General features: G+C 42.6%; 1 protein-coding gene across 25 annotated transcripts in view; it reads left to right on the plus strand.

Moving 5' to 3' along the window:
- The window catches only part of clasp1a (cytoplasmic linker associated protein 1a), a 98,643-nt gene extending 84,313 nt beyond the window's left edge, over positions 1-14,330 (plus strand). For 13 of the 25 annotated variants that reach the window (XM_026144801.1, XM_026144805.1, XM_026144804.1 and 10 more), the window contains 11 exons: positions 452-601; positions 749-855; positions 2,439-2,567; positions 2,894-3,041; positions 3,971-4,217; positions 5,582-5,638; positions 8,511-8,704; positions 8,850-8,978; positions 10,456-10,662; positions 11,051-11,167; positions 12,301-14,330. In XM_026144801.1, the coding sequence (XP_026000586.1) occupies positions 452-601; positions 749-855; positions 2,439-2,567; positions 2,894-3,041; positions 3,971-4,217; positions 5,582-5,638; positions 8,511-8,704; positions 8,850-8,978; positions 10,456-10,662; positions 11,051-11,167; positions 12,301-12,387 (1,572 nt within the window). In that variant the 3' untranslated portion in view covers positions 12,388-14,330. The remainder of the gene's footprint in view (positions 1-451; positions 602-748; positions 856-2,438; positions 2,568-2,893; positions 3,042-3,970; positions 4,218-5,581; positions 5,639-8,510; positions 8,705-8,849; positions 8,979-10,455; positions 10,663-11,050; positions 11,168-12,300) is intronic. The other 12 variants (XM_026144816.1, XM_026144821.1, XM_026144826.1 and 9 more) reach the window with 6 other exon arrangements.
- The last annotated feature ends 84 nt before the right edge of the window (positions 14,331-14,414 follow it).

The following is a 14,414-nucleotide window of genomic DNA, read 5'->3' on the forward strand; positions in this document are numbered from 1 at the left end:
TGGTTGAAGAAGAGCCAGTGGTTAGAGTAGGGAATCTTTTGTAGATTCATATTTATCAAAGTAAATGTGAGTTAACTGTGAGTGAACCTCAGGAATTAGAATGGGTAGCTCGTTCATATTCAGTTAAACATGATTTAGAGTGGAGGTATAGCCTCCTCTGAAGATCATAATTCAGATAGAGCTGCTTCCTTACGTTTGGTCTAAAAGCAGCAACCAGATTGAAAACTCTTCAGTTAATAGTCCAGTATTGGGAGAATATCGTCAGGAAGAATAGGGTGTTAACGAGAGCTTTAAAATGGCTAATTTAAAGACACTAGGTTGCTAATGTGCATTATAATGAGCAGGTAGCTACCTGGCCGAGGTGCTTCTGAAACCATGAAAGCCTGAAGGTATCTGAAGGTTCTCTGCAGTTCTGCTTTCTTTCCTAACACGTTGTGCTCGCTGCCTGCAGGCGGCACAGGTGGTGCTGATTGCTTTGTTTGAGCTCAACACCCCAGAGTTCACCATGCTGCTGGGAGCACTGCCCAAAACTTTCCAGGACGGCGCCACCAAGCTGCTGCACAACCACCTGAAGAACACGAGTAACACCAGCAGCAATGTGGTCAGTAAGATTTCTATGTCACTGAGGGGAAAAATTTTACAGTCACCCAGGTTGCGGTATTCTAAGATGAGTTGAACTGATTGAACTTGAGGTGGACTTCTGTTTCCGATGTTACGTTGTATGTAATTTCATGTCGTTGATATTCAGGGCTCTCCGAGTAACACTATTGGCCGAATGCCGGCTCGTCACACACCCAGCAGGACCAGCCCTCTCACCTCACCGACAAACTGCTCCCATGGAGGACTCTCTCCAAGGTAGGCAGCCGCCTTTGATGACACTGTCCTTAATAACACACTCACTGTGTCGACGCATGGCTGTGTTTTAACTGTTGGGATACTGGTGCTGTCATCACGTGTCACCTGTAGACAAAGTAACGCGCAGCCAGGTGGGTCTGTAGTAGCTCGAGACTGAGTGAGCTGTTCTAGAGATTACAGCCCATAATTCATTCACACATATGTGAAAACAAAGAAGCAATTATTTACAAAGACAAAAGAAATCTTACAAAACTCCTTCTGCCAATTGTCTGATTGCTAAAAGTTTCGCTGCATAGCGACTGATAAATGAGCCTTTCAAGTTGTCATACACGATCATGTTGTAAAAGTAAACCAGAGGAGGGTGATTGCTGCATTAATCTGCTGTTTTTACAGCATAATGCAGCCCAATTACCTAAAATCCAGTTTCATTCTTCCATGCTGAGCAGCTCATTCAGTTCACACACACTGTGCCTGGATTGTCCTTTTATCTGCCAGCAGAAACCCATAAACATTGATAAGTTATTTAAGTTATTGTTACTTCACCTGAACCTGCAGTGCACCTTGTATGGAGAGCATTAGCAGCACAAAAATGCTTTTTCAAGGTTATCTTTCAAGATAAAATCACAGTCACACAATTAACTAATTTACCCAGCTTAACCCATAAATATCACAAACCATACTGAATTGAAATGTGGGCAAAAAAACATTTCTTTTGGGCAGCGTTGCAACACTTTCAGCCCAGCTGCCATGATCAGATTGCTTCCTCAAAGTCCTGTTCTGATCACTTGCATTTGTGTATCTGAGATTTATCTGAAATGGTGAAGAAGTCAGGAGTCAAGGAGTCAGACCTGGCAAGAAGATGCTAGCTAGCAACGACAGGCCATATGGGTGCATCACACAGATACAGATTAATTATTGCTGTGTAGCATTTAATAAAAGTCCTAGAATTGTATTCACTGAAATACAATGAATACATTAAAATGCTACAGAATGCTCCTAGAGAACAAACAGGGTGGGTAACAGCTATTTTGTATTTTGGTGCCTCTGGTTGACGTTAGAGGAACTGCACTTGATTTTTCCATCCTGGAAGCTGATACATGTTTCTTTTTATGTAAATAGGGACAAAATGTGCTTTCTTTATGCTTTAATAAAATCCAAATGGATGAATTGTGTTTAAAAAAAATTACCTGCCATTAACTATAAAACAGAGAAGTTTGTTTTTGGCACCTTTATGGTCAGAACAGGACTTTCGGTGAGGTGAACAAGGAAACAACCTTGACATTGAGACTCTCCAACTTAAAATCAGTTAAAAGTTCTATTTACATGGATGAACTCGACATGCTCACTTTTTACGGGATTCTGCTTTCCTCTTTAATTAACACTTTCCCGTAATCTTAAAGCTCAGACTAGTTTCTTTTTGTCTTTTCTCTTTCTCTTCCTGCGCACTTGCTGTTTCCTCTCTCTCCTCCCCTCTCTTGTCTCGTCCCGTGCTCTCTCCTCGTGTTGTCGGTTTCCATCCACCTTTCCCTGCTCTCTCACTCCTGTCTGTCCGTCCTTCCCTCCCGGCCGCGCTGTGACAACAGTCGGTTATGGGGTTGGGGTGTCGACGGACTATCAAAGCACCCGCCTGCCCCTCCTCCTCCTCCTCCTACGCCTCACTCCACCTCTGCTGCCCCCACCATAAGGGTCCTGCGCAGAGCGTATTCACCCAGGTAATGAGGCAGGCATGTTGGAGATTGTGGCCTAAGGAATCCACACTCTCTTCCTTTTCTTTACCCAGTTCACCAAACCATCTGAGAATGCATGCATTAAACCATCATGTCTAATAAAGTGGAAGCATCCTTTTGAAAATCCATAATTTTTAAGGGTTATGTCAGTCCTGACCTTTCATGCTCTAAATCAGTCTGCTTTTCTGTCAAGAGCACAGCTTCGTCGCATGCATATGTCTGCAGATTCATGTGGCTGTATTTTGCTTTTGCTGCATATTTTATATAAAAGTGCATGCATGCGTTTCTTTTTATGTCTGTGTGTCTGGCAGCATGATGGAGTACGACACGGAGAACATGAACTCAGACGAGATCTACAGCTCGCTGCGTGGCGTCACTGAAGCCATCCAGAGCTTCTCCTACCGGAGCCAAGAGGATCTGAACGAGCCTATTAGACGGGAGGCAAAGAGGGATGATGCAGTAAGCCACAAGCTTCATATCCAGAACCAGTTCTGAAAAATCTGGAATTTCATTTGACATTAAATGCTTAGAATGAATTCTGATCCTTTTTTAAGACACTGCTGCATTACATTTTTCATTTTTCAAGACATTTTTCAAACAGTTTTTAGGTTCTTAGACCTCAAAAGTGGTTTGGCTTTCTGGTTGTATGTTGACCATGAAATAACTGTGCTTTTAGTATCTCCTGCTGGTTTCTGTAACCCTTTTAAACATTTTAGTCGCCACTATTTCGGGTGGTGTTTAGAGCAGTTGTGACCATGTCTAGATGAGAGGGGGGTGCTCTAAGTTGTCAGCTAATGCTCGATAATTTGTTGCCAAGTTACGTCTATTGACTATATGAGAACATCACATCTAAGGGGCGACCGTGGCTCAGGGGGTTGGGAATCGCATCTGTAACCGGAAGGTCGCCGGTTCGATCCCTGGGCTCTCTGTCCTGGTCATTGTGTCCTTGGGCAAGACACTTTACCCTACTTGCCTACTGGTGTTGGCCAGAGGGGCCGATGGCGCGATATGGCAGCCTCGCTTCTGTCAGTCTGCCCCAGGGCAGCTGTGGCTACAACCGTAGCTTGCCTCCACCAGTGTGTGAATGCGAGAGTGAATGAATAGTGGTATTGTAAAGCGCTTTGGGTGCCTTGAAAAGCGCTATATAAATCCAATCCATTATTATTATTATTATTACTAATCAGTGCTGACTCAGCCTCTGTAGCCACTGCAGGCAGACTGTGTATGTAATGCACTGATTTGTCTTCGGATACTCTCTTTCTTTTTGTGAGGCATGTGTCATTTTTTGCTTATTGTTTGGTTTGCTTTCGTATTTTTATGGTTATTTGAAGCTAAAATGGCTCCAGATCTTCTTTATACCACTGCCTAATCCCTCTCCCATCTCGCAGGCAGGGAGAGAAGGAGTAGCTTCCTCTCCTGGGTCTGATGCCCGGCTCGGCTTAGACGTGGTGGAAGGCGGTCGCACTGCCTTGGACAACAAAACTTCGCTGCTCAACACGCCATCGCCGCGCTCCTTCTCTGGGCCGCGGACTCGAGAATTTGCCCCATACGGCTACGGAGAAACCATTTGCACGTACGACAAGAGCGCCCTGAAGGAGGCTGTGTTCGACGATGATGTGGAACAGTTCAGAGACTGTGAGTTTATGCCGATTTTATGTTTTTATGTTTACAGCTCTGAGCAAAGTACCTATGTACCCCAGTCACACGTGCATTAGCTGTTAGAATTTGTTATGTGGCTCAACAAACAACCAACATGCCTCTGAAAATGGTCAGGTACAAGGACTGGACTGAAAAAGTTAAAAAGTAGCCAGTGTAGTAAGAAACACTTCCAGAAAGACCTCCAGAAAGCCTGGATAATGTTACTAAAGAGCACTTTAAAAATTACTTGCTTGAAAGCAACATTTAAAAAAATGAAGGGTGACTGAAGACTATTGCACAGTACTGTATCTGCTTGTGGCATCGTGACAAGATCTAGTAATGTCAGCCAGCTGCGTTTTTCTTCTGGTTGGCGATGTAGTTCGATACAAAGAAAACATCCCAGGCAGTCTTTTTATGTGGTCCAAGCTCCATGAGATGAGCACCATTTAGTTTCTTTATACTGAAGAGAAGGCAGACTTATCCACAACTGATATATCCAAAACTGGAGTACCCATACCAAAACACTCCAGGTCACACATGGGCAAAACAAAGCCCGAGGGCCGCACCCCTGCACACCGAGTCAATCCGGCCCTCAACATCCTCAAGCAAAACAGGTTCCAAAACACGAATAAGAAGAAGCTTAAGGCTGGAACTGACCTACAGAGGAAAATGTAGACCGCTTTAAATGTTCATAGAGTCTTCATATTATTAACTTTTTACTTTTTCCCGAGAAATGTATTGGTTCAATTATTCAGTTTGTGGTCCTTTGCGTATTTAACCTTAGCAAAAATAATGTCACCCACTCCCCATCTATACAATAAGTCAGTTTGATATTGGAGCGAACTGTCACTTTAATTCTCTGATTATTATACATTGTCTGCAGTGTGACATTTAAACTGAAATCTATATTGAATAAGCCTCATGCTTATTCTGGTAGTAGAAAAACATGAAACGAGTTAAATAGCGACATCCACAGAATGAGTATAAAGAAAAAAACAGCTCTTACTGTCATATTGCATGTGAGCCTTTCTTGTCATTCAGCCAAACGTCAGGTCGTGCATTGTGAGCACGTGATGTCGTTGTGAAAACACAAAGGAGCAACAATGTTGAGGCAACAAATGACAGAATTTCCTCCATTTCACTCGGTTAGTTGTCAAACGTCATCCTGAACCAGCCGGTTCGTGTTTACAGCAGACAGAAGAAACCAGTGAGCGTCCAGCCCCTCTGTCGCAGCCGCTCTGTGCTTCACTTGTTGTTGTTGTTGTTGGTGTCATCACATCCTTTTCTCTGCCACTCTCCCCTCCCCTCCCCCACCCACCTCCACCTTCATCCCTCCTCCTCCTCCTCCTCCTCCTCTCCAGGCCGACGTCAGGAAAGCGGTGAAAACAAGATGGCACTCTCCAAGGTCTTTGCTCCTGGTAAACATGCCCACCCTGCACCTCCACTCCACTCACCCTCCACCTGTGTTTGCATTCTTCGCTCAGCTCCCCTCATCGTCTCTCCATCTTTTAACTCCGCCTCTGTGTTAACAAAGTCCAAGCGGTTCTGCTTACAGCTGTAATATTTGAATGTTTCTAATGTTTTCACTGCATCTAATTTGACTGTAGAGATCTATCGTATGAAAAAGTTACCTTTTATATTTTTAATATTAACTGCTCAAACTGTAGATATCTGCATCCTCCGAGGACACACATTTTGAATAACATGAGGCTGCTGACGGGAACGGAAGTTTTCTGTGGGTGATCTACTAACAACGCGTGAATTTGATTTATGAATGGAAATTCAGCCAGTTCATTCCAGTAATGGCCAGCACAGTCTACGAAAGGCAAAAAAAAAAATGGTGGATTAAAATTGACCAGATCTGATAAGTGAGGGGAAAACAGTGAACAGAAACGTTCTGATCTAAAGACTTCAGTTAGAAATAGACAGGAACTGTGTGGGATCTTGGAGATCAGGGTGGCCTTTTTTTTTTTTTTTGTAATGAATACATTTGACAGCTGAGGTGGAGCACAGGATTGATGAGCTGTTTTCAAAAGTCCACCTTACAGGACTTGCTGTTAATAATGTTAATAAAGCTACGTTCACACTGCAGGCAAAAGCTCATAAAATCCGATATTATTTTTTTTTTTGACCCTGTGCGACCCATATCCGATCATGCTATGACAGTGTGAACGGCACAAATCCGATATTTTCAAATCCGATCTGGGTCACTTTCGTATGTGGTACTGAATCCGATACATATCCAATGTTTTAGAAAAATCGACTGCTGTTTGAACGGTCATGTCACATTAAATCCGTCTTTTACGTCACTGACACAAGACAGACGCTAATTATCGGCGCCGGAGAAGCACCCGAGAAGACTTCGCGAACGCTTCCTGGCCATCCAGCGTAGATGTCAGTGAAACTGTTGGGAAGACAACGTGAACATTTTATTTGTACTATATAATCTGCAGATTCTGACAGAAATCTGCAACTATCCTTTGAAGCACCGCTCCTCTCTAAAACAGCAATAAGGATAATTTTTAGGTTATTTACATTATTATGTAAATATGTAATAACTTAAAGCAAAAATTGGGAAACGTAAAGTCCGAAGTCTTTATATTAAGGGCCATCAGTCAAACAATATTGTTTGCTCTGGGTCTAAACAGAGCGCGTTGTGTGTGACGTCTTCTTTTGCGCATGCGGGCCGCTTTGAGCGTTCACACTAGAGCGTGTTTGCTGTCGCATTTTATTTGTAGTGTGAACAAGCAGACAAAAAAAATCGGACTTGATCAAAAAATCGGAATTGAGCATTAAGACCTGCAGTGTGAACGTAGCCTTAGTCACATCCTGAGTGATCCAGAGAAGTTCATGAAGACTGACACATGCATGAAAATGCCCGTTGTTCTCAGTTTCTTGCATGCCACCTGAGGCTGCAGATATTTATTAAAGTCAAAGGAAAGAATCTGACTCACAGCTACCCATGCAACATAAACTGTCACGGTGAATGGAGTGAGCTGTGAGGAGAAAATAAACGAGGATCCACGTGCAGGCACTCGCTGAGATGCAAAGGTGGTTTATTGTAGAACAGAGGTGGAAATGGCAAAACGGAACAAAACTAATCTCTACTGAGACAAACTAAACTATTGAACAGCAAACATGAACACGAACATGAAGGAGAGTCAGCAGAGGCATATGGAGGTTGATAGCAGGGAGAACACACAGATGAAACACGGTAGATTCACAGACAGTCCAGCAACTAGTACACGAGTAGACACGACTTAATACACACAGAAGAACACAGGGAGATTACAAATAGGTGGGGAACACAGCTGGAAGTAATTGACAAGACGAGACATGGGAAGCAAAACTGAATACACTGACATCAGACATAAACCTTCAAAGTAAAACAGGAAACAAGAGACAATTCACAAGACACAGACTAGACACTGAACTAAAAGGGAAACATGGAAAACTCAGGCCCAATACGGGCACAGAACCAAAACCTAGGAACAAACAAAGACATCAAGAAATCAAAGATTAACAATGCAAAACAGAAAACACTGGGTCACCAACCCAGGACCGTGACATAAAAAACTTTTAGAAAAACTCGAATTACATTTAGTGCTGACTACTAAACATATTAGCTGTTTCAAGACAGACATTTCTATATGTTATGTAAGAGATCCATAACAACAGCAGCATCACTCTGGAAGTAGAAAAGTAGAGTCTGTTTTGCCCATTTTATGAAAAAAATAATGTTCATTAAAAAAAAGTTTAAAATAAGGTTTTATCACATTCCCTCAGTGCAAAAGCCAAAAGTCTTTGGTAGGCAACAGGAGGAGAAACTCGTTTAGAGAGACTTTCATGCTCTAGTTCAGTGACTTTTCTGTGAGTTTCTTTGTTGCCTGTAATATACTGATGGTTTTTATGCATCACCGCGCTCATAGCTTTGCGCAATTCACCTGTACCAATCACGTGTCCATCTTGACTCTCAGCAGCAATGGTCACAGCCACATCAGGCACAAATCAAGTTTCTACGTTCAGTTTAAGTACCCTCCTCCCAAAATGTGGTCCCTGGAAAGGGAAATACATGTGCAAAAATACCTGCACCTCATCACACCTCCCTAGTAAAGTCCAACAACCGCCAAAGGAGGAATTGCAGATCCAAAATCTGGATGTGTGATTTAAAAAAAAAAAGAAGAAATTAGGTGTCTTTTAAAAACAAAAAAAAAAGGTTGATGGATGATTATTAGCCCATGGCAGTTCAATTAAATTCTTAACTCTTTCTTCCTGTCCCCTCTCGGTAAGCAGTCGGGCAGGATCACTCAGACCTGGTGGCCGATCTTTTGAAGGAACTGTCCAATCACAACGAGCGCTCAGAGGAGCGTAAAGGCGCCCTGGTGGAGCTGCTGAAGATCACACGGGAAGACAGCAGGGCTGTGTGGGACGAACATTTCAAAACCATCCTCCTCCTCCTGCTGGAGACCCTGGGTGATAAAGATGTACGTAACCTGATAGTTTGTGTACATGTAAATCCCTTTTTTTGTCTCCTTTATTTGTGTTTTCATTGTCTTGATTCAGCGTAATCTGAAGAAACTGAAGGTAGTTTTGTGTGGATGATATTCTTTATGTTCCCATTTCCTGCAGCACACCATTCGAGCTCTGGCTCTGCGAGTGCTGAAGGAAATTCTGAGGAATCAGCCTGCCCGCTTTAAAAACTATGCCGAGCTGACCATCATGAAGACACTGGAGGCGCACAAAGACTCTCACAAGGAGGTACGCAGCTCCCACCACTCAGCTAAAGGCACCGAGCATGATTTTTGTTTCATAAAGTCGTCATCGATATCTGTTAATGTGGCCGTGCCGTGTTGAAAGTGATGCGGTTCTCATGTCTTTAATGACTGAGTAGCGTGTTCACTTAAACATGAAGTTAGTTTATATATGCAAAGGAGCACATGTGAGAAAGACGAATGCCAATCATGATACATAAACAAAAAGCCTGCAGTCAATGAGATTAATGATTATTGGTTTCTAATAATTTCTAATCCCTGTTGTAGCTCACAATAACCTCATAATTAATACTTTACAGAGTGGTTATCAATATGAGCACTAAAAAAAGTGAAGACAGTAAGTCCAACCTTCGACCCTTCACTCCAGCAGTTATTCAGGTTTACTTCTAGAGAAATTTCCCATTCATGTCGGTCAGGTGTGCAGCAGGGGTACAGAGTGTGTGTAAACACAGATCACGTGTTGATAGCAAATTGAACATAAAATACACAAAAATGCACTCAACCAACCTGAGATGAAACATGCAGATAACCAAAAAAAAACATATCGATCACAGAAATTTAGCATGAGGAATTTTTTTTTAAATGTTTTTCAGCATGAATGAATAATATCCTGCTGAAGAAGTGTAAAGTATGCTGAAGTAAAGCACTCTTTAAAGGGGTTCATAAATCCCAGAGGTTTTTATTCTTTATCTTTAAACTTTTTTTTTTTGCTTTTTCTGTATTAAGTTTTTCAGTAATTGCGTTAATCTAAACGTGTGTCATTTTGCAGCCAACAAATTTTCACAAAATCTGTGAAACATGCAAAATTCAGTACAGTCCCGCACTGTACTTACCACACACCAGAAGACCATAAAAAGATGTTTTTAATCATAGACGAGTCATTTAAAAAAAGCTTTATAAAAGCCTAAAATACAGGCATAAAGGTGAGGATATATTGTGTTTAAAGCAAGAGCCATGATAGGTTCAAGTATAAAATCAGGACTGAAAGTGCAACAGTAAGAATACATTAGAATAAGTTTAAAATGTAAGCGTTTTCTGGGGAAGTTCTCAGATCGAAATCAGCCTGTAAACGTGTTTTTCCCATCATGCTCCTGGTGGAAATTTACAAGAAGATAAAGTGTTGAGTGGTGGAGGAGCAGCTGCCTCGTTTCTCTGTTTGTTCTAGAAAAGTAAGTCAAAAGAAAAAAAGGGAGACACTGACTGACAGAACGGAGCTCCTGTTGGTTGTTGGAAACATTTATGGGATTGAAGTTCTCTACTTGAGCACAAAATGCTAAACTGGACAGTGAAATTGTCTGAATTTGGGGGGGAAAAGAGACTTTGGCTTTGTCTGACTTAGTCTCATGCCTGTGATACAGAAATCCTGCTGTTGCCTCAATAACACACCAGCTGATTGGATTCACGATGTGTGATATAAAATTGTTAGCAGCCTAATCTGTTAAAAATAAAAAACATGTTTTTAGGTTGTGCGTGCAGCCGAGGAGGCGGCGGCGACGCTGGCCGGCTCCATTCACCCGGAGCAGTGCATCAAGGTGCTGTGCCCCATAGTGCAGACGGCCGACTACCCCATCAACCTGGCAGCCATCAAGATGCAAACCAAAGTAATTGAACGCATCGCCAAGGAATCACTGCTGCAGCTGCTGCCCGACATCATCCCCGGACTCCTGCAGGTCTGAGCCCAAAACAGAAGTGCAGATTTGAATGGAATGTGATTGTTTTAGTTTTGCAGGCTGAAAACTGATCAAACCTCCAAAACTGTGAAATAAAAACTCACATTTCAGAAACTTGAATAAACCGAGTTTTTATTTTTAAATGTGTTGCTGGTGTACTCAGCTTGAATAACACAGACAGAGCAGAAACATCCGTGTCAGTGCCACAGAGGCTTATTTGGACAATGTTCATATTTGGACAGTGGGAATTATTTGCCTTATTTGTCCCTGGAAATGTTTGCGTGTACTCTGCACTCTTGGCGACCCCTCCCACGTTCCTGCTGACCTCATGTGGGTGTGTGTGCGTGTACGCGCCTTTGATACCTGATGCTCCCCGGTCTCTCCGCAGGGCTATGACAACACAGAGAGCAGCGTTCGCAAGGCCAGTGTGTTCTGTCTGGTGGCTATCTACTCTGTGATTGGTGAGGAGCTCAAACCCCACCTGGCACAGCTTACGGGAAGCAAGGTACTGACCGTCGCCAGCAAGTCTTTCCATTTGCATGTCCTCACAACGAAAGCACTTGAACAGACGCTGCGCCTTATCATCTTCCCATGTTGTTATTTCTCAGCTGGCTCTCAAATTATAAAGCACAGGGTCATATTTGCCCTTCTAGAGTGTCCTTGAGTTATGTAATGGTTAAGGTCTGAGGGTCAGGTTCACCTGACTGCAACCCCCTCACCTCCACCACTCCCCTTTACTAACCACCACCTGGTCAGCTGGTTATTTAAACGGAGTCACCGCTGCAGTCTTCAGCTGCACTCTAAGATATCATCTTAGTGCTAAAATCACTTTGAGTGGATGCAGTTAATCATTAATAACAATCCTTCCTCTTATCAGCAGCTACATTTTAGGGAATATTTTAAAAAAGTGCCTGTGTCAATATTTTGTGTATGATTACTTTTGAGTTCTTTATCCTGTTTAAAGCAAATTGTCCCTGTGATGAGATTCTCCTGAGAAACAGTTTGTGGTTCTCCTACTACAGCATATTTTTGTATTTCCCTCTATAGTTAACTGATTGTTACATATATCAGTAAAGATGTGGACTGACAGCCATTAGAATAACTTTTGGGGGGATTTTTGTTTTTGTTTGTTTTCCCCCGAAGGGTATCCCCAGGAAGCCGGTCACCAGCACAAACAGTCCAGGCCAGTTCAGTCCAGTTTAGGGACTTCAACTAGCTGCAGCTAGCAGCTCCAGCCACCTGTGTCGCTATCCACCTGTCAGTCAGGGGGGCCACGGCCCTAATTTTAAGTCTCGCTACCATACAATGGAGTGAGTTATAATTGCATTGACCACCTGTAGAGTTGTTTTGAAGTGGTAAACTACATAAAGACATTCTTGAGGCAGGCTGTAAACTTGTTTATTTCTGCTGGAGCGTGCAGGTGTTTGTGCTTTTCATGTTTCAGCCTCACTCTACCTCTGCTCGGTTTAATTGCATGACGAGATGTCATGAGTGCTTTCATCATTTTAAAGGAACCAGCCAAATATTGTGTACTTTTTGCTTCCTATCGCCCTATCTGACTCATGAAGAAGTTTATTCCTCTTTAAGACAGTCCTGTGCTGATATAAAGAGTAATTTCTCAATTCTTTCCTTTTGCAGATGAAGTTACTGAACCTGTACATCAAGCGTGCTCAGACGACAAACAGCAATAGCAGCAGTTCCTCAGATGTCTCCTCTCACAGTTAATGGAGGTGGTTTCATCCATTCCAAGACTCCAGATCAGACTTGTCTGTCTCTGAGCATCACCCTCCTCATCACGGCTCTGCAGCTCATCCTCTCGACCCATTTTGTTCCTTCGTGTCATCCGCCTCCGCTCTGGAAATATCTGAACGGGACTGCTGTCCTGGTTTCAAGTTGGTGGGGAAGGATTGGACACATTTGGATTTTTGGATTTAGGATATGGCGCTTTCTCCTCCTCCTGTGGGTCCCACCATCTCCACATCAGCTCCAATCTGTTTCTCCTTCATCCCTTCTGCTTTTAGATTTGTTTCTATAAGTGGAAAATATTCACATCAAAGAAATGTTTCAGATCATCTTCAGTTTGGGATGAAATGTCATTTGGCTGGCCCAGTGATGGCAACAAGCCCATAAAGTGTGCAGTGAATTCTGTTTTAAGGGCATGAAGACCAAATATTGCAAGGCGGAAAAAAAATTAGATATGGACAGAAAGACAAAACGAGGAAGTCCTATGTGAGCATTTTAGTTCAAGGCTCATATTTGATTGTAATTGCTTTTTTTTTTATGCGCTCGTTTCTCTTTAGGAGTGGCTTAAAACCCAAACTGTCACGATTACAAAACAGATCTCATGTCTAAACAGAACTGACAATCCTTCACATTTCGTGCAGATCTTTTAACAGAGAACACAAACCACCGTCGCTACATGGAGTGGAAGCTAAGCCTGTTAAAAGCCGTGACGTTTGTGTCGTTTTTAACTTCCTGCTTCCATTTGTGTCTGAGCGCTTACTCTGTCTTACAGGAAGTCCTTTGTAAATACAGCAGATGAGGAGTTGGGGGAGAACAGGCCTTACATTTGTGGACTGCAGAGAGTGAACGGGATGTACGGCGCCGTCACTCTCGGCTCTTTAAAAAAAAAAAAGAAAGAAAGAAAAACAAACAAACAAAAAAATGTGAATCTGCAGCAGAAGCGTCCCCAGCGGGCCGCGTCGCTCTCAGACATGTGACCGTGCAAACACAGTATTACTCGTTTCCTCTTTCACAGCTTCTGCAATAACCACAAAGAAATCAAAGGTGTTTTGTACATACACTTTCTGACCGCTGCTTCACGGAAAAGCAGACTTTTTCTTTTTTTTGGCTTGCATGAACCTGCGGCACGCGTCAACTCAGTGCTGCGCGGAGAGCCCGGAGGTTCTTCGGCTGTTAAAGTGCACTTTTAACATCATGAGATCACTCGACTCTGAGGAGGCGCTCGTACGGAAAAGGTACACACTCTGTGTTTAATTTATTCTGCTGTAAAGTTTTAAGTGGTGGATTCCTGCTGTGAAGCACTTCATCGATTCCCTGATTGGGAAGAAGTTTCTCAGTCTGATCAGCTTTTAATTATTGGACCTGATTTGGTTTTCATGGTCAGTTGATCTGCTGTAGTTTTTTCTTTATAATACTCTGAATAATGAATAATAATGCTGATTCCTGATTTGTTGAAATCCACTGAGAATGGTCCAACTCTGCTTCTTTAAGGAAATGAATGTACAGAAACAACACAGTGAATTTGCTGGTACTCAAAAGGATTTAACTTTTTCTTTCTCATCGTCCTTCAGCACGCTCATTTAATCCGCTGAGTTTTTACCAGAAAAGCAAACCTGCAAACTGGTGAAAACCCACCAATCTTCTCGCATCTGTCGTCTCGTCGCTGGATCTAAAACAGACGCGACGGCGTTCCTTACAGACTGTTCACTATGCATGTTCAGCAGTCTTTCTTTGGCTTCACGCACTCATGTAATATTTACACCTGTATTTATATATTTTATTTGATCTTATTGTATTTAGTTCTGTCATGATGAACTGTACAGAAGGTTTTTTGTTTAGTTTTTTTATGTTAACATCAATGTGTGATCAGTTTGCAGCGATGTAAAAAACTGTTTGCTGTAGAAATAAAAAGACCGAGAACTGATCTCAGCTCTTTCTGGCCTTTCACTCCACATTTCACAATTCCCCCCTCTTACTTCATCGTGTGTAACGTTCAGAGAGTGGATCAA

This window comes from Astatotilapia calliptera, chromosome 16, assembly GCF_900246225.1.
Source record: "Astatotilapia calliptera chromosome 16, fAstCal1.2, whole genome shotgun sequence".
NCBI lineage: Eukaryota > Metazoa > Chordata > Actinopteri > Cichliformes > Cichlidae > Astatotilapia > Astatotilapia calliptera.